Source organism: Larus michahellis, chromosome 10 (assembly GCF_964199755.1).
Source record: "Larus michahellis chromosome 10, bLarMic1.1, whole genome shotgun sequence".
Classification (NCBI taxonomy): Eukaryota; Metazoa; Chordata; class Aves; order Charadriiformes; family Laridae; genus Larus; species Larus michahellis.
In genome coordinates, this window is record NC_133905.1 from 8,001,252 (window position 1) to 8,027,374 (window position 26,123).

General features: G+C 48.9%; 1 protein-coding gene across 7 annotated transcripts in view; it reads right to left on the reverse strand.

Annotated features, from left to right (window-relative positions):
- CADPS (calcium dependent secretion activator) overlaps window positions 1-26,123 on the reverse strand; it is a 221,576-nt gene that overhangs the window by 169,612 nt on the left and 25,841 nt on the right. For all 7 annotated transcript variants that reach the window (XM_074602916.1, XM_074602913.1, XM_074602915.1 and 4 more), the window contains exons 2-3: window positions 7,347-7,460; window positions 2,514-2,846 (exon numbers count right to left, since the gene is read on the reverse strand). In XM_074602916.1, the coding sequence (XP_074459017.1) occupies window positions 2,514-2,846; window positions 7,347-7,460 (447 nt within the window). The remainder of the gene's footprint in view (window positions 1-2,513; window positions 2,847-7,346; window positions 7,461-26,123) is intronic.

The following is a 26,123-nucleotide window of genomic DNA, read 5'->3' on the forward strand; positions in this document are numbered from 1 at the left end:
CTCCAGCCTGCAGCAATCCGGCACCCAGCTGCTGTCCCGGCTTTGAAATCCGCCCTGTGCGAACACCAAGAGCTTTTGGAGTAGGAAATAATTTGCCACTAAAGTTTAGGAGGAAAAGGGAAAAAACTCCTTTTTCAGGGCTGATGCCAATGCTTCATTGTGAGAGATCAGAAGGAAAATTTCATGGGGGAAAGCGGGGCGTTACCAAATGGCATATCATTTTCTGCTCTCCCCTGCAGCTCGGCTGCAGAAAACATGCCTCCCAAGGGGCATGCACCTTCGACTTTTGCCAGGATCTCTCCATACAAGCTAAGCAAACAAAAAAAATTTATAAGTTGATAGGTTTTACTTATACCCTACAACAGGCTGGCTACGAGTGATGGCTGAGACCCTGTGGGAAGGAGGAGTGGTCAACAGCAATTTTGGTGCTTCACGGCAAGACAGAAGCTCTCCTAAGGGCTGCCAGTGACCGGAGAGCTCCAGAGATCCCTCTGGTATAGCCCGGACGATGTGACCACAGGTAGCACCGAAATCAGTGTCCCCACGGCGAAGCCCGCCGTTCCCCCAGGTCCCCGCTGCTGCCTTCCCTGCAGACCTCATGGGAGAGGGAGCAGTGACCTGCTCCCACCTCCGCTCCCCGCAGGGCCGGCTCCCACCCCACCGGCACTGGGGCACCGCAACCACCCGCGCCGTACCCCAGGAAAACACCCAACGGCTGAACAATCGCTGGCCTGGCAGCTTTCTGAGACGTGCCTTGTATAAAGGGCTTTCCCTTCTGCATAGCTAATCCCCGCTATCCAGGTATTAAAAACAGAGTAACTCCTGCGCTAATAACTCACTTTCAACAGAAATTATGTCTTTCTCTAAAAGCTTAAATTACAGGTTTGCCGCCTCCGAGTATTTAGAAAAGACCCAAAATTAAATCCTTCGCTTTCAGAGTAAAACCAGGACCTACTGCTGGAAACAGGTTGCTCGATGCAACAGGGCAATTCGCAGGGAGCAGCCACTGGGCTCACGGTGTCAGCCAGCGAGGCTTTCGTAAGCAGAGATCATCCACAAAGCAGGGCAGCCATAAATACCGTTTTCTGCATCACTGGGAACCACAAAACAAGGGCAGGATCACACACATGCTCACACAAAGCCACCCTTAGTTCCTTAGCCGAGCGCAGGCCAAGGCAGGATGAGAGACATGGTTTAAGTTTAAAGCAAACCGGCACCGCAGAACTGACTCAGCTCTCAACACATCACTGAAAACATTATGGTTTTGATTTTTAAGAAGTCCTCCAACAGAGGATGAAGGCACGAAATCTGGTTTGTAAACATAATTTATGAGGACCGATGCAGTCCTTGCTGTTGCCTTTTTGCTATGAAGGCGCCTTACAGGGACATTTATTATCCCCTCCCCACTCTGCCATTAAGGTCTGAGATGAAGAAGAACAAATGCAAGATAATTAAGCTCTTTACAGGAGAGAAAAAAAAACCAGATCAAACATAATTTTCTATGTCTTGAAAAGAATTGGAAATGTCTAGACAGAAGACAGACAGAATTGGTCTCAAATGTATTAATTTCAATAAGAAGTTGAACCTCTGAATTACAGGGAAGAGACTGAGATCTGCTGCTCCTCCAAAAACTTTCCACAGCATTACCTTACCCTCCCCGTGACTCTGACATCCTTTATCCCGCCTGCGATATTTATATCCGATAGCACGGGACCGTAATCTGGGTCACCGGCAGCCTGGACAGCCACCGACAGCCCTCAGCGAGAGCTGCTGGAAACGCAAACAGTGCTGCAGAGTCCCAGCTCCACACCTCTGGGGAACTGGCTCTTACTGGGGGAAAAAAAGGAAGCAATGAGGAAAGGTTTTCATCTGTTTGGGAACTCGTAGAGCACACAGAGCTGCCCCGAGGTCATGGGGGCTTTGGGATTCTCTCTCCTTCCACCGCGGGCACGCAGAGGCTCCCTCTACGTAAGGAGAACCCGTACAACCTCAATAAGTGAGTCTGCATAAGACATCCACCCCCAGGGGCATCTCAGCTTCAGCTACTACTAAGGTTATTGTAGGCTGTGAGAACGTACTTATGTCATTTAGGTTGGTGATGTGACAGCGGAAAGGCACGCGAGTAACAGCAAAACGGCTCACTTAAGGCACCATCAAAGACCTGCTCATCCAGACACTGAGCTGGAGGAATAACATTTTCCCATCTCAGCAATCCTATGGGATTTCAGGAAAGAAAACTTTAAATAACGACCTTCTAAAACATTTGCAGAAAACCCTGAGCAACCAACCAAGAGAAAACAACCATAAGCAAGAGAAGCAGGCCCACTTGGACAGCCAGAACAGCAGTGCAGAAGTCCCACCATGAACCAAAACCCCCTTCCCCAGTGGAAGTTCTCTCTGACACTTCGGTCAGAGCCAGAGTTTCCAGTTCATAACAGCAGTATTTCCCATTGGCAAGCCCTTCCCCAAGAAAACCCCTTCCGTTCCCACCCAGCGCAGGAGAAGGACCTTACCTGACACGCATTGTACAGAAGCTGATGCTCAAATTTCTTGATCCCCAAAATGTTCTGGAACATCTCGTAGAGCTGCTCCTTGCTGAGGATGAGCTCCGAGGCAGCGCTCGCCGTCATCCTGGCCTGCTGCTTGCGGGGATCCTCTTCCCCACGGTAAATAGCATCAAACTTTGCCATCCAAGAGCTCAGGACCGTCTCCTTGCTGAGGCCATCGATTTCTGGCAGGCTGCGCACTCTCTTCTCAATGTGCTTCTTGAAGACCTCCCGGGAATCATTTGCTGAGCACCCTCCGCTCTGCACCATTCTAGCAACGCGGTCGCTTTTCAGAAATACCTGCAAAAAAAGGGGTGATTTCAAATGGTGTCAGTTAAAAAAAATAAATCCCCCCGAAGTACCACAAGTGAAACCATGAAGTAAACGTAGTTTCACTGCTGGGAAGCCCACTAACTGGCTGCCAGTACACTTTCCAACGCCCCACTCAACCACCACGTGTTGCCAGATGGACAGAGGTTTCATCTGTACTTTGGGAAGCATAATGAAATCAGGCGAAGCTTCTGCTTTGTGTCCACTGAAGTGGGAACGTTTTGATGCAATTAGGACTTCATGCGGTGTTGAGGTCGCACCTCAACAGATACATAAATGCTCTTTGGGAAAGCAGGATTATATTTTGCTCTATCAGATGTTTTAATAAGGAAGGTATTGCACAATTATGTTCACCTAGCCAAATTCTGCCTTGTTAGAGGGAGCCCAGTCATCCTACCCAAGTCAGGAGCATGGCATTGCATTTATGCTGGTGGCCAGAGCCCTTGGAAACTTCTGACCAGTGCATGGACCAGGCTTACATGAAAATAAAACACAGGGGAGATCTTTGCAGACTGTATTGTATTTGCATCGTATTCATTAATGTAGTGTTACCTTCAGTTAAATAACATGTGTGTTCCTCACTTCTCCCATACCCTAGGCTTTCCAACTTGGGAACCAGCACTAGAAGAGCACCATTAAAACACCCTAGGGAAAGGACAGGGACAAATGGCCTGATCTTTGCAAACTGATGGGTAAACACCAAGACAACTCAGATGACTAGAAGGTGCCATGGCCACAGGTGGATAAGGCCAAATCCCTTCCTGCTCCCGCTCTGCTGAAGTAGCCTGGGATGGTTCAGCACGGCTTGGGAAGGCCCTGCAGAGAGAGCAGCCTGCACGGAGCAGGACACCAACAGCAGGAGGAAGGCAGAAGGCGTTTGATGAAGATGCTCTTCCCACTGCAGGAGCAGCAGAAGGGTCAAAACATAACAGACCCCCGCAGACCAGGAGATGCCATGGGAGCAATGCAGAGCTAGAGGGTGAGAGAGGGACAGGGGGCTATTGCGTTGGCTCTCCTCTCCCAAGCCCTGAACACAGGAGAGCAATCGATGCCCAGCGAGAACTGCTGTTTTATAAATGATGCTGAGAATGGATGAATGCAGCAGGCTGGGAAGAAGTTGTGCCAGCACCGGGGTGTATCTGTCAGCTCTGAATAATTAAAGAGCTTGAGGATGACCTAAGGACATGGCAGATTCTTTTATACCACTCGGCAACATGGCACTCCGTGTTCCCAGATGCTTGATGGCACAGGCAGCTGTCGGGAGTAGTAGTGGGTTTTGCTCCAGGACCAGCCCAGAAATGCCGCTGAGGAAGAACAGGGCTGTTTCCTTCCAACATCACTGTGCTGGGGAGCGCTCGCTGCAGACAAGAAAGGCAGGATTCCACCAACAGCCTCTTCAGTTCATGCTGAAATGATACCAGCATACGTTTTGTTTCCTTGCAGAGCTTAAATATGAGTGATAACACCCTGGGTGCGCGCAGGTGCTTGCAGGTAATAGGTGAGAGCTATCAAAATCCAAGCTGCCGGTGCAGCCGAGGAAGTCCCAAGCACACCAACTGCTGGAAATGGTGGGAGGTCATGGCGAACAGCCCTGCTGCGGCATCCTCAGCTCCTGCATCCCCTCTTTAATCATCCGCTCCAGGCGCCTTTGGCCTGACCCTGCATGACAGGGCTAACGGCTTCCCATGGCCGCCAGCACCAGCGGCTGTTGTTACCCATGGTCCTCACCCCCGTCGGAGGGGTGACGGCACCGTGAGCAGAGGGACCCGTCTCCCCATCTCCCCTCAGCCCGGGTTTATCCTGCCTGGGAGCAGAGCAGGAGCCCGCAGAGCAAGGGAGGGCTGCGGCTGGCAGGGAGGAGGCAGGCGCGGGGGAGCGCCAGTCAGACACAAAGCAGCAGAAAAAGACCGTGAAATAGGAAGATTAAAAAAAGATAAAAGAGGTGTTTTGTCCTGCAGAGCGAGCTGCTTTCTTTAGAAAATACCAGGTCAATCGCCCAGCTGTAAGAGTGCCCGGTAGGATTGCCAGGAGTCAAGAACTGCTGGAGCAAAATCCTAGCGCGGGCGCGTACACCAGCACGTGCAGAAGGGAACTGGCCTCCGTGAGCTGGGTCAGGCGTCTCCCGCCACATCCATAGATATGCCTCCCACGTCACACGTGGCCCCGGCCCTATCTGCCCACAGCAGAGTGGAAACGGGTCTAACGAAGCATTTCCATAATACCCACTGAAGGGACTGCTGCATAAATTGCTGGTTGACAGACGAAGCTTTACTCATCAGAAGTGAAAGGATATGAGAAAAGCTCTCCTGGAGCGTCTCTTAGCGTGTGCTGGGCCTGTCTCGCACACAAGGGTCTGCAGCATCCCTGCAGGCACAGCGGTGCTTTGCAGACCAGCAGCAGAGCCCGCTCAGATCACTCAATCTTTTAATTTGATAGCAGCCTGTGAACTAGTCTAAGGCTGACAACCACACGCTTACCCCTTGACAGCAGACTTAACAGCAGAATGTGGCCATGCAAACACATTCAGGGCAAGAGCAAAGGCATTCCTGGCCTACGATGTCACCTTTACCTCTTTTTCTCCAGCAAAAAAAAAATTAAAAAAAAAAATCGTTCCCCAGGTAATGAACCTATTCTGCACTGTAAGTAAGTGGACCCCTTAGAAACGCGACCTGCACAGGGATGGCCAGTTTCAGCTGGGCAAAAACCCCAAGTTTTAGTATTTTCCAAGCCATCACGCAGCTTTATACGTCAGTACCTAAACGCCGATTTCTAGATGGCACCCATCCAAGGGACAGTTAATTGCACAAACCCCTGAGCTTTGGCAGGAGCTGAGATAAGCAGGATCGGCTGCGATTGCCCCGTGGCTGAACCGAGGGTGGGCACCTCTCTGCAGAGAGGGGAGGCAGGAGAAGCGTCAGCAGGGAATGCTGCTCAGGCGCTCGGAGGGGGCAGAGGCTTCGCCTTGTGCCACCGCAGATGGAGGACACACGCAGCCACACGCTACAGCTGCACAGCAGCTGAAAATACCCAGCCGTAAATCAAAGGAGACCTACAGCTAAAAAGAAGAAAAAGAAAGTTGCGCTACAGGACACGGAGCGATGCATTACGCTTTTTGTGGCCTGTTTTAAGTAGGACAGAGCCAGTAGAGCATCCAGTTGAACTGAAGACATAGGGTTTGGAGACATCTAGTGCTGATCAACTGCTCTTGGTAAGTTTGATCACTTGGGGTAAATATACGGCACCGAGCTTCTAGAGCTGGTCAGGACACACTTTCAGCCAGACCCACCAGTGAAACGGGGATGTATTTTGCCTGCTTTTGAGCAGTTCCCTTTGCTGCCCAATAGTCTTTTCTGAACACATTACACTGCTCTTACAACCTAAAATGCAGCTCACGCCATCTTGAAGACTTTCTCTGAGAGCATCTGTTCGGTGAAGCTGTGATAAACTGATGATCCCTTGGCAATTTCTTTTCTGATAAGAGATGTAAATTACTCTCAGCTTCCTTCCTGTACAGAGAATGATGGAGCAGTAACTGCTAGGCCAGTTTAATAGAGTTAATCCAGAGATAATTTGTGCTTTCCTTACACAGAAGCAGCTGCTGCCATTTTTTAGGGAGTTAAAATTCTCTTCAGTTTTAGTATCTGATTTTGGTCCCCTCTTAGATATCACTTCCAGAGAAATATTTTATGTAGGCAATTCAAAATCTTCACCTTTTATGACAGAATAGCTCTAGGGAGAAAGAGAAATGGTTTGCAGAAAGGCTAGCAAAAAAAAATAAGCGACACTCCTCATACAAATCACAAGCACTGATTTCCTTCAAAAAACAGAAGCTCTTTCCTTCTGAGAAAAGATATGAAAGGCCGCATTAAGGGCTGCATACAAAGAGGTGCAAAAAGACAGACGTGCATAATTATTCTTCTGCACAATTATGAATGATGCTTCATGTTCTTTGGTATCATCTAGTTTTGTAGATGTACACCCCCTCCCTCCCCCTTTGCTTTGCAGCACTTGTCACACCAAAGAGAAAAGACAAGGCTCTTGCTGAAAATCCCAAAGTCAATTAGACACAACGCAAAAGCTTCAGCAAGAACTGAATGTGCTGCCCAGTCTTCTCTCGGTATTTTTCATAGGGAGCATGTGACATTTATTTTATATTGTGCCATCTTCCCTATTTTAGAGTACACTGTTTAAAAGTATCAGGAAGATATTCTTCTGCTTAAAGGAAGGGCGATCTTGCCCATAATCAAGCTATAGGATAACACGACGATGTAGGGGTTGCCACGGTTGTGTATTCAAACCCTGAACCCCACAAACCTTGTGATGTACCAGACACCAGATGGAAGAAGCCTCGCACTTGCCTTTGGTTTGTGCTGTTTGATACAGGGCAATCCATTAGTTCAGAATTCGACCCTGTCTGTGAATAGTGGTGAGAACAGGGATTCATATGAATAGCGTATTTTCTCTCCTTACCTCGTAGTAGCTCTGGACGGCGTTTATAAATGCTTCATCTGCCACAATCTGGGTTTCTCCATTGAGAAAGGCCTGGAAACGATCTTTGATCGTCTGGAGTTGCTGCTTACTTATCTGCAAAAGGAGAAAATTAGTGAAGAAATGTTCATGTATGAGGAAAAAACAACCCCACTAATTCTTCTGCAATACCTTATTGGGGTGCTTATGATGTGCACCTCTGCTCTCCTTCGGGGACAGCAGCCAGAGATGAGCAATCAGCCACGCGTGGGTACACACACGTGCGCTCTTCACCTTGGAAAGTTCATTTAAGCACCATGAGCACCTAAACCCACCCTGAACATCGTTTCTAAACAACTCTGCCGCCACTAAACGCGCACAGAACTTTTATCGCTCCAGGCATACCTAAGTCAAGAGCAAGCTGCTTTGTGCATCCTTGGAAAAGACTGGGGTTTTCAGACCCATTTAGCCTCTCCTCCCCTGCAGAAGATGATGAGGTTTCATCACCGAATGGGTGGCCTCGTGAGCTGGCTGTTGAAGACAGCCCTCATCAGCACTCCGGGGCCTTGGTCTTTCCTCATTTGGTTTTCTTTCCTTGCTCAACTTCTTTTGGCTTGTCAGGCATAAAACACCAGTCAGGACCAGTGCTGAAGGAATGTAATGCCATTTAGTGCCAAAGAAATCATATGACGGCAAACCTGTTCTCCTCATCCAAGCAAGGACTTCCTCTGCTGTCTCTTTGCTGCTCACAACAGTTCCTGTCCAGCATGCAGCTGCTATAACTTACAAGGCAGTTCTAATTTTGGCACAATGACATCAATAGAAAGTTTACAAGGGTTTGTTCCAGCCTTGTAAGATACCATGGCATTATTTTGCCAATTTATCTGTCAGTTTAAAACCAGATATAGCTAAAAAAAAAAAAAAAAGCCCACCCCTTCAGCTTGTAGCACAGTCAAAGTCACAGCAGGCACCTAAATCATGTACCAGCAATGCCAGTACAACAACTTAAGATGCAGATAACACTCACACGGAAGCACTGCAGGCACTTAACTGTAGCTGTGCCCGGCTTACCACGTGGCTACTTTGGGTTTAGAGGATAAGAATTAATTTAGAGAAAAGAGAAGGAAGCAAACAAGATGTATATACGACAACTTCAAACGTAAAGGGCAAAGAGAGCAGTAAGAGTTAGGACAACTATTTACTAACAACCAAAAGGTCAGAGAAGAGGGTTGGTTTTTTTCCTCACTTGTATGCCAGCAGAAGAAATCAGCCCATTAGAATGGAAGAGAAAAATAAAACCAATTGCTCTAAGTGTCTAAATGGCTTTGAATAAAGTATCAAAAACTACAGAGATCCAAACAACTAAAGCATAATGAAGCCTGGTAAACACAGCTAGTGATAAAAAGCAGGAGAGGGACCACTTGGAAAATGCAACGATAAATATCACTAGATCTAGATGATGCGCCACGTGGGATGTTTAGGGACTGCAGTAACGAACATCATGAATACTGGTAATTAATTCTGCAACACCACGCTGAGGAGGGTTAGTGAGCAATGGCAATTTGATGTGATAATCTGGGATTAGTTTATCCTGGTGCTTATGGAGAGGTGTTCATCAAAGCCACATAAAGCAAGACTCAATATGCTCTGCTTCAGGAAACATGGAACAGCCTTTGCCATTCCCGCGAGCGCTGGAAAAGACGGGTCATTCCCACCTCCAAAAGAGCTGCCCCCACTTCATAGCATCTGACACATGCAACAAGGCTCCGCATCACAGGGCTGGAGCAAGGACCGCCCCTCTAACCTGGCCCACCTCTGCCTTGATCACCATCTGCAACGACCCCTGTGGAAAAGCACTGTTAAAACCTCCTGGCTTTAAGGCTGGCAGGATCTAGATTTTGGCTACAGAGTCCATCTGCCATGTCAGGCACCTAAAACTCTTTGTGGCATTTGCCAATAGTGCCCTAGACATCACGAGCCCTTGGGCAATATGCACAGCATCAGACGTAAAGCAGACCCCAAACCTGACTGAGCGGGTGGAAGCCCCTGATGGAATTGAAAAGAGAACCGGGTCAGCGATAAGAGGAGCCAGAGACAATGTAGTGATCGAGTGGGAGACACCTGTGGGAAGGCGCTAGGTCTGTTTTTATTAAGCATTTAATTATCTGCAAGAAGAGAAAAGCAGGATGTTAATTAAATGTATTGACGATTTTGTATTAGCAACCATTGTGAACATCAGGCAGAAACAACAGGGCAATAAAAGCTGTAAGAAACCACGAAAAGAAACAGGAAAACTACAGATAACATGGAAATCAGGGTGCTGAGGCACAAGGAAAGACACACTAGGAGCACAGATACTCTGAGCTAAGAGGCTTTTCATTTCGGATTTTAACAATGTGCATAGCATTTTTAATTGGCTTTTTTCTTCCCCAGGTTATTTCTTAGGACAACGCCCAGATGTCCTTGCTTGTTCAATTCCTATAATGCCTTGCTCCTTCCTCAATATTGAATGGGCCACCTTCAAAACGAGCAATGCTTCTTGAAACTCCTAGAAACTCCCAATACGCAGCTCACGCGTGAGCCCCTGGGCGCTGTGGAAATGAATCATTGGATTTGTCTCTCCTGGAGTGTCAGTTGCCTCCTCCTTGCCCCCAAGCTCTATGCAAGTATTTTCCCTGTCCATGGACAAGGAGATGCTGGTGATCCCACCAGGCTGCAGCTAACGGGACCTTCGGTCTTCCATCCCCTCCAGACTGTGAAACCGCACCTGTGTATTGATCTGTCTGTGCCACTGTCATGGATGTTATCAAGAAAACAGTCAACCTGAGCTGAAATTAAACTGCTTTCATATTAAAGTGAGCTTCTGCAGCACAGCAGCAGCCGCCTGGTGCAGAAAGTCAGCACCAGCCAGGACGCGGCGGGCGGTCAGACCCACGGGTCAACGAAATCTGCCCAATACGCTCCACCTCCTATTTTATACCTCTTCCCCTCCCCATCAGGCGCAAAGGGCATCGCTGCCGAACACCAGCACCTCCCCGGCAGAGGCTGGACCGGGGCAGGGAGCAGCCTCAGCCCCAGTGTCACGCTCCAAAGCCTTTAAGCAGGACCAAGCAATGCCACCAACCCATCCACGGGCTTAAAAGAACACGTGCCCTGAACGCTCACCTGGAAACTTAAGTGCTTTAAAGGCAGGGGTGTTATTTTATCTCTCGCTATTAGAGGCCAGTGACCAGCTAGAAATCCAAATAAAGCAAGCCCAAAGCTTCTGAGATCCAGGGTCTGACACAAACCACTTCTCACTTAGTTACCTTCCACAGTGTGCTTACAAATAGCGGAAAACGAGAGAATTACTTCCCCTTTGAAGCACGTCAGTACAATATCAGCCTTTGCACCAACTGCAACAGGAGGTGAGACTCTGTGGGGCTGGAAGCCCAGCGGGTGCGAGGTGGTGGGGGCAGAGAACCCTGCCCCTGATGCGAACACAAATCCGCACAGGAGAGAAGCAGAGAGCCGGGAGCAAGCAGGAGTACTCTGGTGGGTAGAAGGGGTTTATTCTATTTACCTTCCCTCGCTTTTCCACCCCTCGCTGCTTTTCCCTATGACTGCTTTCAGCGTGTGACAGCCCTTAAAGAGATAAAAGTCATGTCTGCATTCGACAGAGCACCCCGCTCGCATACAGCGACTCTGGACCCAGGCGAACTCCCCCGCGTTAATGTTGTGGCGTGTTTATGCAGCAGAGTGTCTCACAGCCTTTATCTGTCTCAAGCATATGAGTACTTAAGTTGCCAGATATACACATACATATTAAAAACGTAATTAATTGAGTCAGTGATGATGAACTCCTGGCAGAGGTATCAGGCAGGGCACCTATCGAGCTTTGGCCTGTCATTCCTAGTGGATTGCATGGCTTTTTAGAAGCTTGGCAGAGGTGTTCTCCATAACAGACCAAGTTATGGGAAAGAGCTCACCAGTGACTAGATCTGGGCATCCAAATGCTTCCTACCTTCTTGGTCTAACTTTTTTGTTGTTGTTGTTGTTTTGGGCTTGGTTTTTTTGCTTTTTTTGGTTTATATTAGAGAAATTGTCCGCACAACACAATTTTGTGACCTCAGAAATGGGGTGGAACAATCTCTGACACGTACCATGTCCCCACCACGGTCATAAGTAAATCACAGTGGCAATTTCTTGAATTTGCTTGATTCAGATCTCCGCAAACAGCGCACCACCTGCCACGGGACAAGTGCTCACCAGCAGCTTTCTTGCTACACGTTATTTTTGCACATATTCCACTTGACTCAGAGCCAAACCTGGATGCACGGAGCCACGGCACCTTCTCCAGAGTTGTTCCAGCCGGCAAACAGCCGGCACCATCGCTGTGCATCATCTCCAGCCTCCTTCGCCTACACCAGGGGAGCACAAGCTTTGCAAAGAGGAGCTGTTTGGCGCAGAAAAGTTCCCTGAAAAAAGTTATACACGGCAACCTGCCTAACTAATGCATCCTCTCTCCAAAACGCTTTGCTGTGTCTAAGCACATCGGAACAAAACCAGCCGTACAGCTCACTGCTGTACTGGCTACATTACACAATAACACAACGTTAGCCAGATTTACGTTTTGTACGCCACACTTTATCACGGATGGGCTCAAAATAAAGTCTCAGATTTACATGCTCTGAACTTCGAAGAACTAGAACAACTTCTGCAGATTTTCACTCTTTTAAAGTGAACTTTCAAATCTGCATGTGTGAAGAAAACAAGATGACTTGCACTCACACAGGACCATTGTCTTTCCAAGCTTTGTATGATGCACATCAACAGTATTAAACGTCCAAGAGCCACAGATGACATGCCTTGAAATCTAGTAGAAAGGAGAGTTTCATAAGAATTTATACATTTTTTTTTCGTAATGTTACAATGACGGTGGTCCAACACTGAGACAGGGGCCCAGAGAGGCTGTGGCATCTCCAGCCTTGCAAATTTTCACAACGTGATTGCATGAACATGACCTGGTTTAGGAAGGAGCCCTGCTTTGAGCAGAGAAATTGGGCCAGAGACCTCCAGAAGCTCTTTGCAACCTACATTATGATATGGCAGTACCATACCCAACAGAAGATTTGCAAGGAGAGAATATCCTAGATCGTAGATTGCCAAACGTTTTAGGGCTAAACACTGATTTGTCAGTGGCAGGTTACAGAATAACCCATCCACAGCTGTACAGGTACTCAAACCAGCCAATAAAGCCATATCTACCAATGTGATGGTGGCTGGAATAGCAATCAGATTTTAACTCTACAGAAGGAGGTTTTCAAGTGAAAGGCACCCCTGTGGTAGAGAGGAGACCCCCCCTTTACTGCCACGCTTGAACACCTCTGATTGAGGACTGGGTGTTTCGGTGCACTGATGCCTCATGGTGCCCTTGCACCCAGCACATCCCGCTGGAAGGGTCTCCCTGCATCCAGGAGGTGAGGATGCTCCGCGGCGCTGCCCACTGGTCCCCCGTGGCTCAGGGACCATCAGTATCACCCGTGTCTCGCGGGAATCGGTTCAGCTGGGGATTGCAGGTAATTCCCAGGGGAAGCATCTCTGCCTTTTGCCTATAGACACCAGCTCACAGCACACGACCAAGAGCAGCATAAAGCTCTTCATCCTTAGGGCACCTGCTGCTCAGGTACCACTGCGAGGAGGAATATTTAACTGCTCACCGTGCTGTTGTTCTGGGCTTCGTTTTGTAACGTCTCATAAATATTTTATTACTCCTCAGCACCAGGTGATTTAGGAAAAAAGCTCAGCCAACCAAACGAGCATCCTTCATCGTCACTGCTTCCCCAGTCAGAAAACCAGCCACAACATGGACGAGGTGGAAGGGAGGGAGGTGCGTGGGGCCGGCGCAGTCGAGCAATGGCCTCAGGGGAGAGGCCAGGGGCCCCAGCGATGGGTATGAGACTAGAAAAAAAAAAAAAACCCTCACCCATTCAGGTTATTTTCTACTGGGAAAACACATCAGGGTCTCCCTGCGCCGATGCTGCTTTCCCCCTGACAGGAGAGAGTACTACACAGGGGGTGACTCTCCTCCCCAGCATTTGGGGTTTTAATTGCAAACTCTCCAGGGCAGTCACGGCTGCTTTGCAAACTGCCGAATGGCGCTGGCTTTCTGCTGTTAACATAAGTGAGCGGTATTAATCATCAGTCTCGGGGAACTTTTCCCAGCTGCCTAACACTGTAGTTTGTGGTTGTTTCAGAAGAGTTTAGTATTTGTTACCAGAGAGAGCTCCTTGTGCTTTGGCTTCTGACAGCCACAATACATCTCTCCAGGGGTACTGAGCCGGCACGTCCTTTTCCCTTGCAGTCTGACCATACACGGACACTCACTGATCTATGGGCTGCCTATACAATTCCCTCTTCGTGGACACTTGATTTGTTGCCCTCCCCCCTCCAACCATGATTTACGGGCCCTGGTGCATCCAGGCTGCCTGCCCTCTCTCCAGCCACGCTCATCCTTTGTGGACAGCAAACAAGAAAAGCACTGGTCACATCCCTGGCCACCGACCCTGGTGCCACCTTCTCTTCTCCCAGAAGAGGTGCCCACTTGATTTGCTGCAGAGAAAATGACCATGCCATCGCCACGCCTGGGTTTACACACACAGGGCAGTGAAGGACACACACCACCCCTTCCGCCTGCAGCAGCTCGTGCCCTGCCTTCTCCCCACCTGCGATGTTGGGGATGGGCCAGAGCGATGGAGACCCTCCAAGGAGCAACATTCCAATGTACCTGCCCATCCCAGGCTCAGAAATCAGGCTGGGTTTGGGCACAAGCAATGCAAACAGCCCTTGGGTCCTTATACACCAGCCCAGCAGAGATTTGCAGCTCAGGCCGAACCAACCTCTCACTCAAGCAGTCCAACACTATAATATTATAATATCTCCCAACCTAGCCATAACTGAAACCCAGGAGCTGCCTGCAAAGGAAGAAAGCCCCCTCCTCTGCCGAGCCGCAGAGCTGCCAGGCAACCAGTGCCCTACCAGGGCATCAGCTCCCATCCTTGCCAGGACCTCTCGCTACCTCTGTTATTACAGGCGAACTCCAGCAGCTTTGCAGCACGAGCCGCGAGTGCTAAATGATTTTGGCACTTGCTGGAACATTTCTTCTGTAAAGAGGCTCAAGCATTGCTGGATAAGTGATGGGAAGGTAAAACATCAATCCCTTTGGTTAGGCCAGTTGCAGGCACGGAGCCTCTGGATCGGGCAAAGCAGATCTCTCCCTTCCACTGCCCCAGACTACATCCGGCAGCAGGTTTATCAGAAGAGACAAAGCACAGGCTCTGAGCCACTCTCTTTGAAACACGTGGATGCTCTTTTTTGTCCTCTTGAAACCCAAGTCCATTTCTTTTCTATGATTCACTCTGCCAGCCAGGCATGCTTCTTTGACATACATGAAAGACCTAAAACGTTATTATGGCTGCTCCTACTTTCTGAAACATAGTAATGCACAACACTAAAAGAGGAAAGCAAAGCCAGGATTTGCCATGATGACCTTCTCCCTGGTGCTTTCCAAGCTACGCCTTCGTTCTGCAACCTGCCACCACAGAGCAAGCCTAGATACAAGACACATCAAAACATACCTTGCCTCTGTCTGCTTCTCTTGATACCTCTCTTTGTACCAGCTGTGTCCATCCAATGCTCACATGCCAACCCTGCATCTCCCCCTGCAAAGGGTCCCCTTTTCCCTGAAGATCCACCTCACTTATTGAAAATAAGCAGCTCTGACAGCTTCAGGAACTTCTGCTCCTCTCTCCAAGTCTCCTTTTCCTGCTGTCTCCAACTCCTGTCCGGTCCCTCCTCTGCCGCCAGTGTGCAAGTGAATAACCCCAAGACGGAGACACCTGACAAACGCACAGAAAACCTGGAACTTCACCCAACTTTGATCTTATTTCACCTAAGCAAGCCATTAGCAGAGTGAGTTTGCAATAGATCCAACAGACTAAAGCCAGCCCTGCTGGGTATTTTTCTGTGTATGATCAAACAGATATGCGCCCCTATTTTTTTTACTGATTAATAAAAATATGACTTTGATCTCAAAAGAACGAAGAAGCCAGCACAAAATACAAGCAAGAAATAGCAACGATGAAATAGTAGGCCAGTGACTGAGCAGGGGCTGAGAGGCGACTGCTGCTCTAAGAAATCTCCCTGGTGGCTTCTGCTGTGACGGGAGCCTCTCCTGGTGGGCTCTGCTGGGTAAAACACATCATCACGATCTGGCAGCTTTCAGCAGAAAGCCCAGCATCATCCTGCCTGTGATAAAAGCGTAGCTGCTCTGCTAATAAAACAGAAAAAACAAACCCATAAAAATACTAGCAGAAATACAGCCAGCAAATAAAACCAGGAGGCAAACAGAATGCAGGCTGTCGGAGTGACGCGCAAAGCCCCTCAGGCAGGGGACAAATCCCGCTATTCCCATGCGGTCTCCTCCAGGCTGGACTCTGCAGTTGGATTCTCTCCTCTTCTCTCTGGCCCAAACACTCTCCCTGCTCCCTCCCAGTCACCTCCTGGTTAACCTCCAGTCTCAAGGGCCACGAATGCAACCACTTACACGGTCTCCTCTGGAAAATCCTGCTAGCAAGGGTCTTGGTCAGAGGTGCAGGTCAAGTCATATTTGCTTTGACTGGCATAGGAGCTCTTTGCAAATGCAACAGAAACAGCTCGGCCTGCCCTTTCACTCCAACAGTGCAGTACGTGTGGTAGATACAGTCTATTGCTGCTCTGGGACTTCAAAAAAACCACAAAACTTAGCCCAGGCAAAAGGATCAAGGAAAGATCTTCCTTCTCCTCTCAAGCCTTACAGGCAGTCTTGAAAAGTAACGTGTTCACTCCTTCTCTTTTTTCTTTTGGACGGAAAACGACACATGGTCTCCTGAAGCTTGTGAGTGTTGACATGACCCAGCTTCTGAGATGTTTCATCCTGCAAGACCACGGTGTGCTGCACAGTGGAAGGGCATGGTGTGGAGCTGAAGAACATCACAGGTCATCTCCCATGAATCAAATGTGCCGTGTGCCTTGGAAAAGTCAGGGACAGGCTGGGCTATGAACTTACTAGAATTTGTATTTCTTTCAGAATATTCTGAGGACAACTTCCAGAACTTGGACGTTTTACAGCCTTACTGACAAGGAAAGTAAAAAAGTCAGTTTGGGGTATGGATGCTGCACATCTATTGCCCAGTGACCACAAAGCCCTATGCCTCCTGCTCTGTCACTGAGACAGGAACGTAAAGTCTCCCAGTTCAACCAGCTGCAGCAGACAGCCGATACTGCATTTATTTAATAATAAAAGTGTTCTGTGCAAAGTCTCCTAGAAGCTCTAAAAAGGCAGATTCACAAATGATGCCACAGTGCCCAAAAGAAAGAATTGTATAGAAGTGAATGGTTTTACTCAGCTGATCAGTGTGGCCAGAGCCCCTTTGACCAAGGAGACCCTCCCAGCCCCTCCTGAGGAGTAACTAACAGCGGGCAACGTCTTTCCACCACCCTGGTCAGTGTTATTTGGACAGTACAATACTTTGAAGTTCAGTAACCCATAGTGCTGCCAACACTACACAAGTTTCTCAGCTCTTAGGTTACTTTAGAGACTAGGCAAGGCTTGGTATATCCCGTCTTTGGAGATCCCAGGCACAACCTAAGGACTGCTAAATACCCATAAACTAACTGAGTCCAAAAAGCGGGCGAGGGATGGGGTGGGAACACAAGTTGGCCCATGCTGGTGGGTCCCCCTTAGAAGAGGGCAGTGTCCCAGGACCGAGGCAAGCGCTTGCTCTCCAACAGCCCAGCCATCGGCTCCTTTTGTGCTGCTTTTGTGAAAGGAGAATTAACAGCACTTCGCTTCTCTCCAGAAGTGGCTACACGCAGGAGAAGACTGAGAGCCTCTCACAGACTAGAACGGTGGGCTATCCAAGAAGAAAAGCAGGCTACTTTTGGAAAGACACTTTTATAAATCACTATTTGAACTATTTTCATCTCTGTGTTCCCACTCCAGGCAGACCTTACATGCTGCAGAAGCTAGTCGTCCTTCCTGGTTAATATATACAGTGGCTCATGCTGACTTGAAAACATTAAACAACCAGAGCTAAAGATCTCCTACCGATACTTCAGATCTCCAAACAAAAAACCCAGTCCTGTCTCTTTTTTTTTTTTAAAAAAAAAAAAAGTACATCCACCATCACTGGAATTATTTTTGTACCATTTTCATCATTAAGCTCTCGCTCTCCTCCATGTCACAAGCTATTTTAAAAACAGCTCTTACAGAGCAGAAGCGAGGGACAAATGAATGAAGACTCAAGGACTCCTGGTGTGCCTCAGCCTCTGTCAAAGGGCTGTTTTCAGCCAGGCAAAGTTAGCAGGGAAGGGAGTATCTTCGATAGGACTGAATAAGATAGCAAGAAAAGGAGAGAAGCTTCCAGGCAGGCAAGGCTGAAACGCTGAGCCCTGCCGTGGGCATCCCGCACGCACCCGCCGCCCCTCGCAGAGAGCTGGGGGAAACACCCACCCCCCATAACGGAGGGCTGCTGTCTAAAACAACTTGAAACTGGGCTGGTGGGGTGGAAGGGCAAGCACACGCAGGTCTGAGCAATATCCCTTTTCCAAAGAAAGCACATTTTCAAAGCAGTCCACCAAGAGATCTGACCTATTACAAGCCGACGCTCTGGCTAAGTACAATTTGTCGAATTTGACATTTTCCCTTATTCTGTGCATGTGCTATGATTTCCAGGAAACAAACAAAAAGAAAGAAAACACCCCAGATCTTAAAGAGAAACTGTTTGTGAGCCAAACGCATCTCTGATCCAGTAAAAGATAAGCTGTCTCCTTCAGACAGCGCTTGAAAATGGTTCAATCAATCAGTCAAGGCAGAACAGAACTTGTTTCTAGATGGAAAAACAAGAGAGAAAAGGTGTGAAACTGTAGTGCACCTCCTCCTCCTCCTCACATTTCCTGCTAAAGTGAGTAATCTCAGATTTTACAAGGGCATGTTGTTTGGAGCTGGAAGGAAAAGTTTGGTAAAAGGTAGTTTGTTCTGAGGCAGCAAACTACTGCAAGAAAACAGAGCATTTCAACTTTCCATCTCCGCTGCCGTGCAGAGACATGGGAATATACCTTTGCATGGTGGCTGGTATGTACCCGAAATAGCTGAGAATGAATGTCTGCTCCTTCAAAGACATTAGGGAACATTATTTGCAATGTTTCACTCCGGTCATTTCTTACTATTTATTTTAAGGAAAGGCATGGTTAGAATTATCCATTTTTTTCCCCCCACAGCCCCAGTCTTTGGACTCAGTTTATATCAGGAGGCTGAAAATGAACGGGGCAAATCTCCTGAGGCATCACAGAGACGAGGTGAGGGCCCCATGGGGACATACCCCTGGAGGCCAGTTTAGCGCAAGCAAGTGCTCAGATTTCCAGGCTCAGAGCACGTTCACTCAGCAGGGGAGGCTGGAGGGAGCAGTGGCCTTTTCTCAGCTTTGGGCTGTAAATATAAATGAACCGTAGCTAGGGAAATCATGTTTACTATGGTGCACGTGCAGTGTGCGTGCGGTGTGTGCAGGTCCCACGCTCGCATCTGCAAAGAGGACAATTAGCTGCTTGCACGAAATTAGGTGTGGAGTTCGATGATGGTTTTTAAGATAAGAGAAAGGCCATTTGCTGGCTCTGGAGTCTGCAGCGATAGGTCTGAGCCTTGCAACATGCAGAGAGATCTGCCAGGGAACTGGTAGAAGGACAGGTATCTCCAGGGTGAGGTGTCCCAGACGCCCACGGTTTGGCACCAGGAGCTTCCCCATAGCAAAATTCACCAGTAGAGTGGAAGAAGCAAAGCCATAACCAACATGTGCTTGGAACCATCCCTTGGGGCATCTGGCAGGGGCAAGAGGGACATCCTAGCTCCCCGAGGGACTATCCCTCTGCCCTTGGTGCCTCTAGCTGGCATGCTGGTTGTCTGTTGCCTTTCACCTCCTGCCAAGTTTAGTTAGAGCTAAATAACACCCCCCCAAGCTGCTTGCTGTGACCCAGAACCAGCCATCCAGCCCCACGTGGCAGGACCCAACTGGACAAACACCTCACGCCGGCTCCCTGGCACAGACAGCAAATGCAGCCACATCTGGTTGGGTCCAACCTGCCTCCCCAGCACCCGTCTGCAACCCAGCCTGGAGACGGAGACAGTGCTACTGAGCTGGAAGTACAAAAAAAAAAAAAAATAAATGACAAATAAAGCCTTTTTTGTGCCTTTGATGGCCTGTAGTGCCTCTTTTTTGGGCCAAATGTAAGAGATACTAGTTCAAAACATCCATCTTTTCTAACAAACCCAGAAAAAAAAAAGTTTGGTACCACTATTACATATTAATTACCTGAAGCCTGGCAATTTTCAACACAACAGTTGCACATGGCCCTACATAAAGATCCTTTCCAAAATCACGTGACTACACATTAAAAACCCTCTCATTTAGAATCATAGAATGTGTTGGGTTGGAAGGGACCTTTAAAGGCCATCTAGTCCAACCCCCCTGCTATCAGCAGGGACATCTTCAACTAGATCAGGTTGCTCAGAGCCTCATCAAGCCTGGCCTTGAATGTCTCCAGGGATGGGGCCTCAACCACCTCTCTGGGCAACCTGGGCCAGTGTCTCACCACCCTCGTTGTAAAGAGCTTCTTCCTAATGTCTAATCTAAACCTGCCCTGCTCTAGTTGAAAACCAAGAGCTAGGAAAACTGTTTTAGGGATGCCTGTGCAATGTAGTATACTGAAGGCTGTCTCAAAAAGGAGAGAGAGTCATCTTTCTTCTTTGGCCTTACGGCAGGATATTTTTTAAGGGCTTTGAGTGATGATGAGCTCTGGGCATTTCTGCTGGGGGGGTTACTACCCCATGCTATGCCCTTCCCGTCAGATGAGCTGTTTGTGCTCCTCTTGCTGCGGGTTGTGTGCACGTGGACAAGAAGAATCGCAAGTGATGCTACAAGAGCAGTGACCTGCAGCAGAACCGGCTGTAACACGTGGAGCAAATACCCTCTCCAACACACCCCCAGAATACGTTGTCCAGGCCCCCAAATCCAGATTTCTTATGGTTCTTACGCCACCTTATCGCTGGCTGAAAAAGCCCAGGAGGAGGGAGGAGAGAACGGGCCGTGCACAGAGGCAGCGCAGCACATTCCTAAAGGGCAGGAGGGAAGAACTGCCTGTTACTACATCTGGTAACGAGTTTGTCTGCACATTGAGAGCACAAGCCAAAACCCCCACAAAAAGCAACACAGCTACTGCAGATCTGAAGCATATAATTTCAGAGGAGTGTTTGTAGGAGCAGAAAACACGGAGGAGAAAAAAAAAGAAAGCCTAAAAGGAGGAAAAGACAAAAATCAAATTATTCTTCATAAAAGGCAGCTGTGCTAGAATTTGCCTACCATGTTCTCTATCCTGGAGCTTCATTTCTGCTCACAGGTGCCCTGGAAGAGGTCACTGAAACCATAAGAGTCAAAAATCACAAAAAGCGGCAAAATAAGCTCCCCAAACGAACACAATGCATTGAATCACTACTCTTGTTTCCCTCCTCCCGGCGAGTACAAGGAACAGGCTGTATCCTGGAAGTTTGTCCGTGCAGGTGGCACATCCCAGAGCTCTGTGGGACCGCAGGACCCCGTGTGCTTCAATCCCACAAAACAGATCCCACGCTGTGCCGTACATGTACACACAGTCCCAGCAACTCAGCTCACCTCAGCCCACAGCATGGATTGCTTTTTTTTTTTCCTTTTTAAACTCAAACATTCTTATTAGAAGCCTCAGCCTACGCCAAAGAATTAGAGATAACTGTTACCTGTGGAAATCGGAAGGAAAAATACGATCTTAAATAAACCTCGCAACACTGAGGATCTGGGAATCTGGTCTTTTACCTGAAAATACCCCAAAATATTTGAAGGAGAGGAGAGGGGAGTTTCGCTGCCGGCGCTAATGGACGGGCAGGCACCGTCACAGCCAGCGATCGCCTCTCCCCAGGCATGTGGCCCGGCGGCATATTGCAGAAGTGGCCCACACAGCCTGCTGGGGAGGAGGCGGCCCTGATTGACGGTTGTCTTGAAGACAAATGCCTTCGCACCCCTCCGGGATAACGGCAGCGAGCTTCCCTGGCAGCCGGGCGAGGGAGGAGACACGCTGCGAGATGGGGAGGCAGCGGGGAGCCCTCGGGGGGCGCAGGGGAAGGCAGGCGCTGCCAAAACCCACAGCGCTGGCTGCGTTACCTCCTCCAACGTGGCCTCAAAGACCCGTAATGGAGAGTGGACCAAGCTGAACTGTGACCCCGCAGATTTTGGCCAGAAAGCCGGGCAAGGCTGGGGTATGCGTGAAGGGAAAGCGCCGGTGAAGCAGCACGAACAGCCCGTGCCCCTCAGTGCGACAACGGCTTCACACAGGCTTTCCCCAGCGATGCCAGCCTTACTTTGCCTTTCAGCCCCTCCTCGTCCTCCAGACTTCACAGACCTACACACCGTGGTTACTTGAGTGGGGAAGCATCCTGCCCACACTGACAAGAGAAGGACAAACTGGCGTCAAACTTTGTTCCACCTCCAGCTCGTTCCCAGGCAGGCTTCAGCGCTTGGCGTGACCCACGCAGCAGAGAAAGCTGCCAGGCTCCAGCCGAAACCCCGGCTGCAGGCTTGGAAAGCCAGAGGTAACGCATGCTGTGGCAAACAAAAAAAAAAAATCAGCAAATTTTCCCCCCCAGGAAATCTTGGAAAGAAGAGCCGGGGAAGCTGGCAATAGAAGCCACCTGAGAACTCCAGCACCACTGCCCGTCAGGAAGAGAACAGGCAGCGTCGGTCCGGGAGGAGATGCTTGTTCCCCTCACCAACTCAGAAGTCAAAATCTTCATCATGAGCAGATCTCCCCAAGTCTGAATGCAGAACTGCTGGACACAAGTCACTCCTCCTGGTTTATATGCACCTGTCTTCACAATTTCACTTCTCTCTCCCATGCTGGGTACACCTAAGCTCCCCTTAAATTTAGAGGGCAAAGTGAATTTTGTATTTCCTTTAACCTTCTACACTGTGACCATTTCTTTTCAAACCATGTACTATTTTGTTGAGCTTTGGGATTAATTCCTAAGGCAATTTTCACAGAAATGTAATTTAAGCAGGCGAAACAAATCCCAATTCATCTAGATACAACAGAGAAGAAAAGAAATTGCAGATAGCATCAGAAAAAAAAACCAACGCTACACAGAAAGACAGATGCCTTTGCCACATTGCAGGCTAAGAGCAGACAGACATACGCAGAAAGCGCATGATAGAATAAAGATGCTTATCTTGAGTAACCCGGAGTCTGGCCAACATGAGTCAGTAAGAACAGGGCACCCACCAGCCTGTTTGGAAGACCAAGGAGACTTCGGAACGGGTCTGGTAGCTGAGCTCTCTGCTCAGCCTGTGCACAAATCCTGTTGCCTACGGGCTGACATTTGGGTGGGCGACACAGGCTGCTTTCCCTGCTCGGGGGCTGCTGCTGGTGCTGCTGACGAGAGACCTACCGACGTGTGGCCACAGAGAAACCCTCTGAAGCACCGCGTCAAAGGCCAGAGTTCAGAAGAAATGACTTTTCTTCCCTTATTCTTGGTGCCTGCAGAACCAGCATTAACCCCCACCATGCTCTTTGGCTTTACGGGCTCTTCCCAAGAAAGAAAATAACAGAACATTAAGCTGGCACAGTACGTATGAAGCAATAGCAAGACCCCTGGCAGTAAAATCTCTGCGTGACGCAGAAGGAATTACCTCCACGATCCCATTCCCGCGAATCCTGCAGCATCAGGCTGTCAGACACCACGCAGGGGGTGCTGTGCTGCTGATGCCAGAGCGTGATTTCCATTAGTGTTAATAGGAACTACTGACAGCAGCCAAGAAGCCAAAAAGGCCTCCAATCTCGATGATCGCCTTTGATAAGTACAGAACTGCATTAAGTCAGCTCCAGCAGCTGCATCACGCAAACGATCGCTGCTGCGAGTGTGAGAAAACAGCCAGGACTCAGAGTTCACCAGCTCCAAAGAAAGGCTGGATCCCGGTTGGGAAGCGGAATCAGAGCTGGAGCAGTGCAAACGGCCATCAGGGTGTCAGCAATGCCGTAAGCCTGGTCCAGCATCCATGTTACGGCTGGTTACAGTCCTTGGGAGCAAGCTGGAAGGAACCAGGTGGCTACCACAGCGTTTCTTGTGGCTACTCCAGGAACGGCTATTGCCAACAACCGCCAAGGTCGTTGGGATGGGGCACGGAGGCTGCATTTCTATCCCCCGTGGAAATATACGGTAGCTCACAAGAAAAGTATAGGTATGGAAAAATAAGGGCTTAGAATCAGAAGATAATACAAGAAGAAATATAAGACAGTCCATACGAAAACTAGAGATATGGGAGAACATGGGCTTGTTCTCCTCAAAAGGTGTTGGTTTGGGTTTTTGGGGGGCTACATCTAACTTGACTTGCACAGCTCTGTAACAAGCAACCACCAAGAAGTACTATTGCTTCCCAGCTAAACACACATTAACATATTCTTGGGAGTAGCCTGTAAAGTCCTTGTTGGGCAACCTCCTTGTTGAGGTTTCTGCTTCCTGCAGCCACCCCTGTAGTTTCCAGGGCCCTCAAAGCTCAGGATCTCCTAAACTGAGATTTTGATTGAAAAAGTTAATAACCCTTGCTTAAACACAGCACTGCATCGAGACCCTAGGGTTGAGCTGTGCCTACCTCTGTTTCAAAGTGATGCTTCAGTGCTATTTTCGCCTTTTAAATTCATTATACCAAGGGAAAGATAGGTGCTTTTATTTTCATCGTTTTTTAACAGACAGCAATTCTACAGTCATTGCACCTTTAAAGAAACAAATCCCATCCTAAAGGTACTAATTTACATCCCCCATTATGGTCCAGCAGTTCAGATAGAAGGAAAAATCCACCATTACACCATCGCTTCATGTCATTGAGGCTTTTGGATATGCAAAAGCCTAAAGAAAATTTATCCCCAAAATATAAACGTAGATTTTTATTCTTTAGAGAAAGAGTCGGATACAAACCCACGTCCATTGAAAGCAGATAAACTAGATGTCAAGGTTATTTTCATCAAAACGTTTTAAGGAGGAGGATCTGAGCCCGTGGTGGCCGACTGTCGAGCGTGCCGGACAAGGCTGGCACATCCTTGGCCCTTGCAATTTGCAGCCAAACCATCAGGTCTCACAGCAGACCCCCTGCCAGCCTGAAGTGTCTCCCCACCACCTCCACCCCACGCTTCTCAGCAGCTCTCTGCAGACAGCAACAGATCATTGCATCCTCTTACTTACGCCACAGAAATTTAGACTCGAGGAAAAATAGGCATAACAACATTACATCACTTAAGCAACCAACTTAGCCGGCTACATCAAATTCTGCCTGAACTGCTGGCAAGAGCAACAGACCTTTAATTAAACTAACCAGCCCTGAGCCAGAGAAGTACTTTTCTTCCTGCTGATTCACTCGATAGGGGGTGATGGTGCCGAGATCACCTTCACAATCCAAAGCACTGCTGAGTGTTCCCCTACAGCTCACTCAAGTCCCTGGGGTTGCAAAAGCCTCCGCAGCAGCCTGGGCTTCCCGGGAACCTGCCTTGCCCCATTTTCACCCAGCTCAGCTCCAGGGTTTATTTTTGCTGCCGATAACCAGACTCTCATGGCCTCCCTGTACCGCTCAATGCGGGAGGGAAGTAAAGAAAAACCCCACCAACCTGTGCCCCAAGGCACTCGTAACTCAAATAATTTCACATGATAATCCACGAGAGCCAGGAGCAGCCCCTTCACAGAGCTGCATCAAGGACACAAGGCTGCATCCCTTGGGCACGGACGGATGCTGAGCTCTGGGAGGGGAGCCCAAGCTCACGCTGATGGGGTCTGGACAAGCTGGGTGCAGGGGAGGGAGAGAGCATCCCCCCCTCCCACCGTACCTGCGCTTGCCCACGTCACGTTTGACATCGACCTTAAAAAAAGGCGAGCTCTTCATGGGAGCAAACTGCTGCAGGGAAGAGACACAGCTTTGTACCACCCAGCGTGATGCTCCGTCATGTGGCACTGCCCAAGCCCACACAAGGCATTATCTTTTACTACGCACTAAAAGTGAGCTGCATTTTTTTAATGCCTTTTTTCTTCTCTTCTGGAAGGGAGCTGATTAGAGTGGAGAAGGATCTCTATGATTCTCACATGTATGACTCCTGGACTTCGGAGATTTTTACCTTGTGTTATGCGACTACCATGCACACACTGTACTTGGAATTATATAGCACGTAACCTAATCAAACAACACTAACAACGCCAGGCAGTCAAATCGTGCTGTGATAAGCAAGGAAAATGATTTTGTGTAGGCACGGTGAAGTCTCCCTTGCACCTTGGTCAAAGTGGCATCTACTACAAATTATCAACTTGGCAAAACGTACCCGTTACTGAGGGCAATGGTTTAAGTCGACACGCGAAGTGCATGGCTGGGGGTGCATTTAGTCATTTGCCCAGCGCTATTGAGCTGTCGGTGGACTACGGGCTGAGCACAACCAAAGGGAGGTGTATTGTGTGTTGAAAACCCAAAGCATCACATAGCAGTGAGTAGACAAGGGAAGGGGCAGAGGGAGTGCCCTCCTTCCCCTGGAGCAGGGAAAGGGCACTCCGGCTGGCACTGAGCGCCCAGGGAGTCCCCGAGAAGGGAGCGGGAGCCAGGCAAGAAATGTGAGCCTGGGCAAGGGCTGTGGGAACTGCACACAAACCTCAGAGAG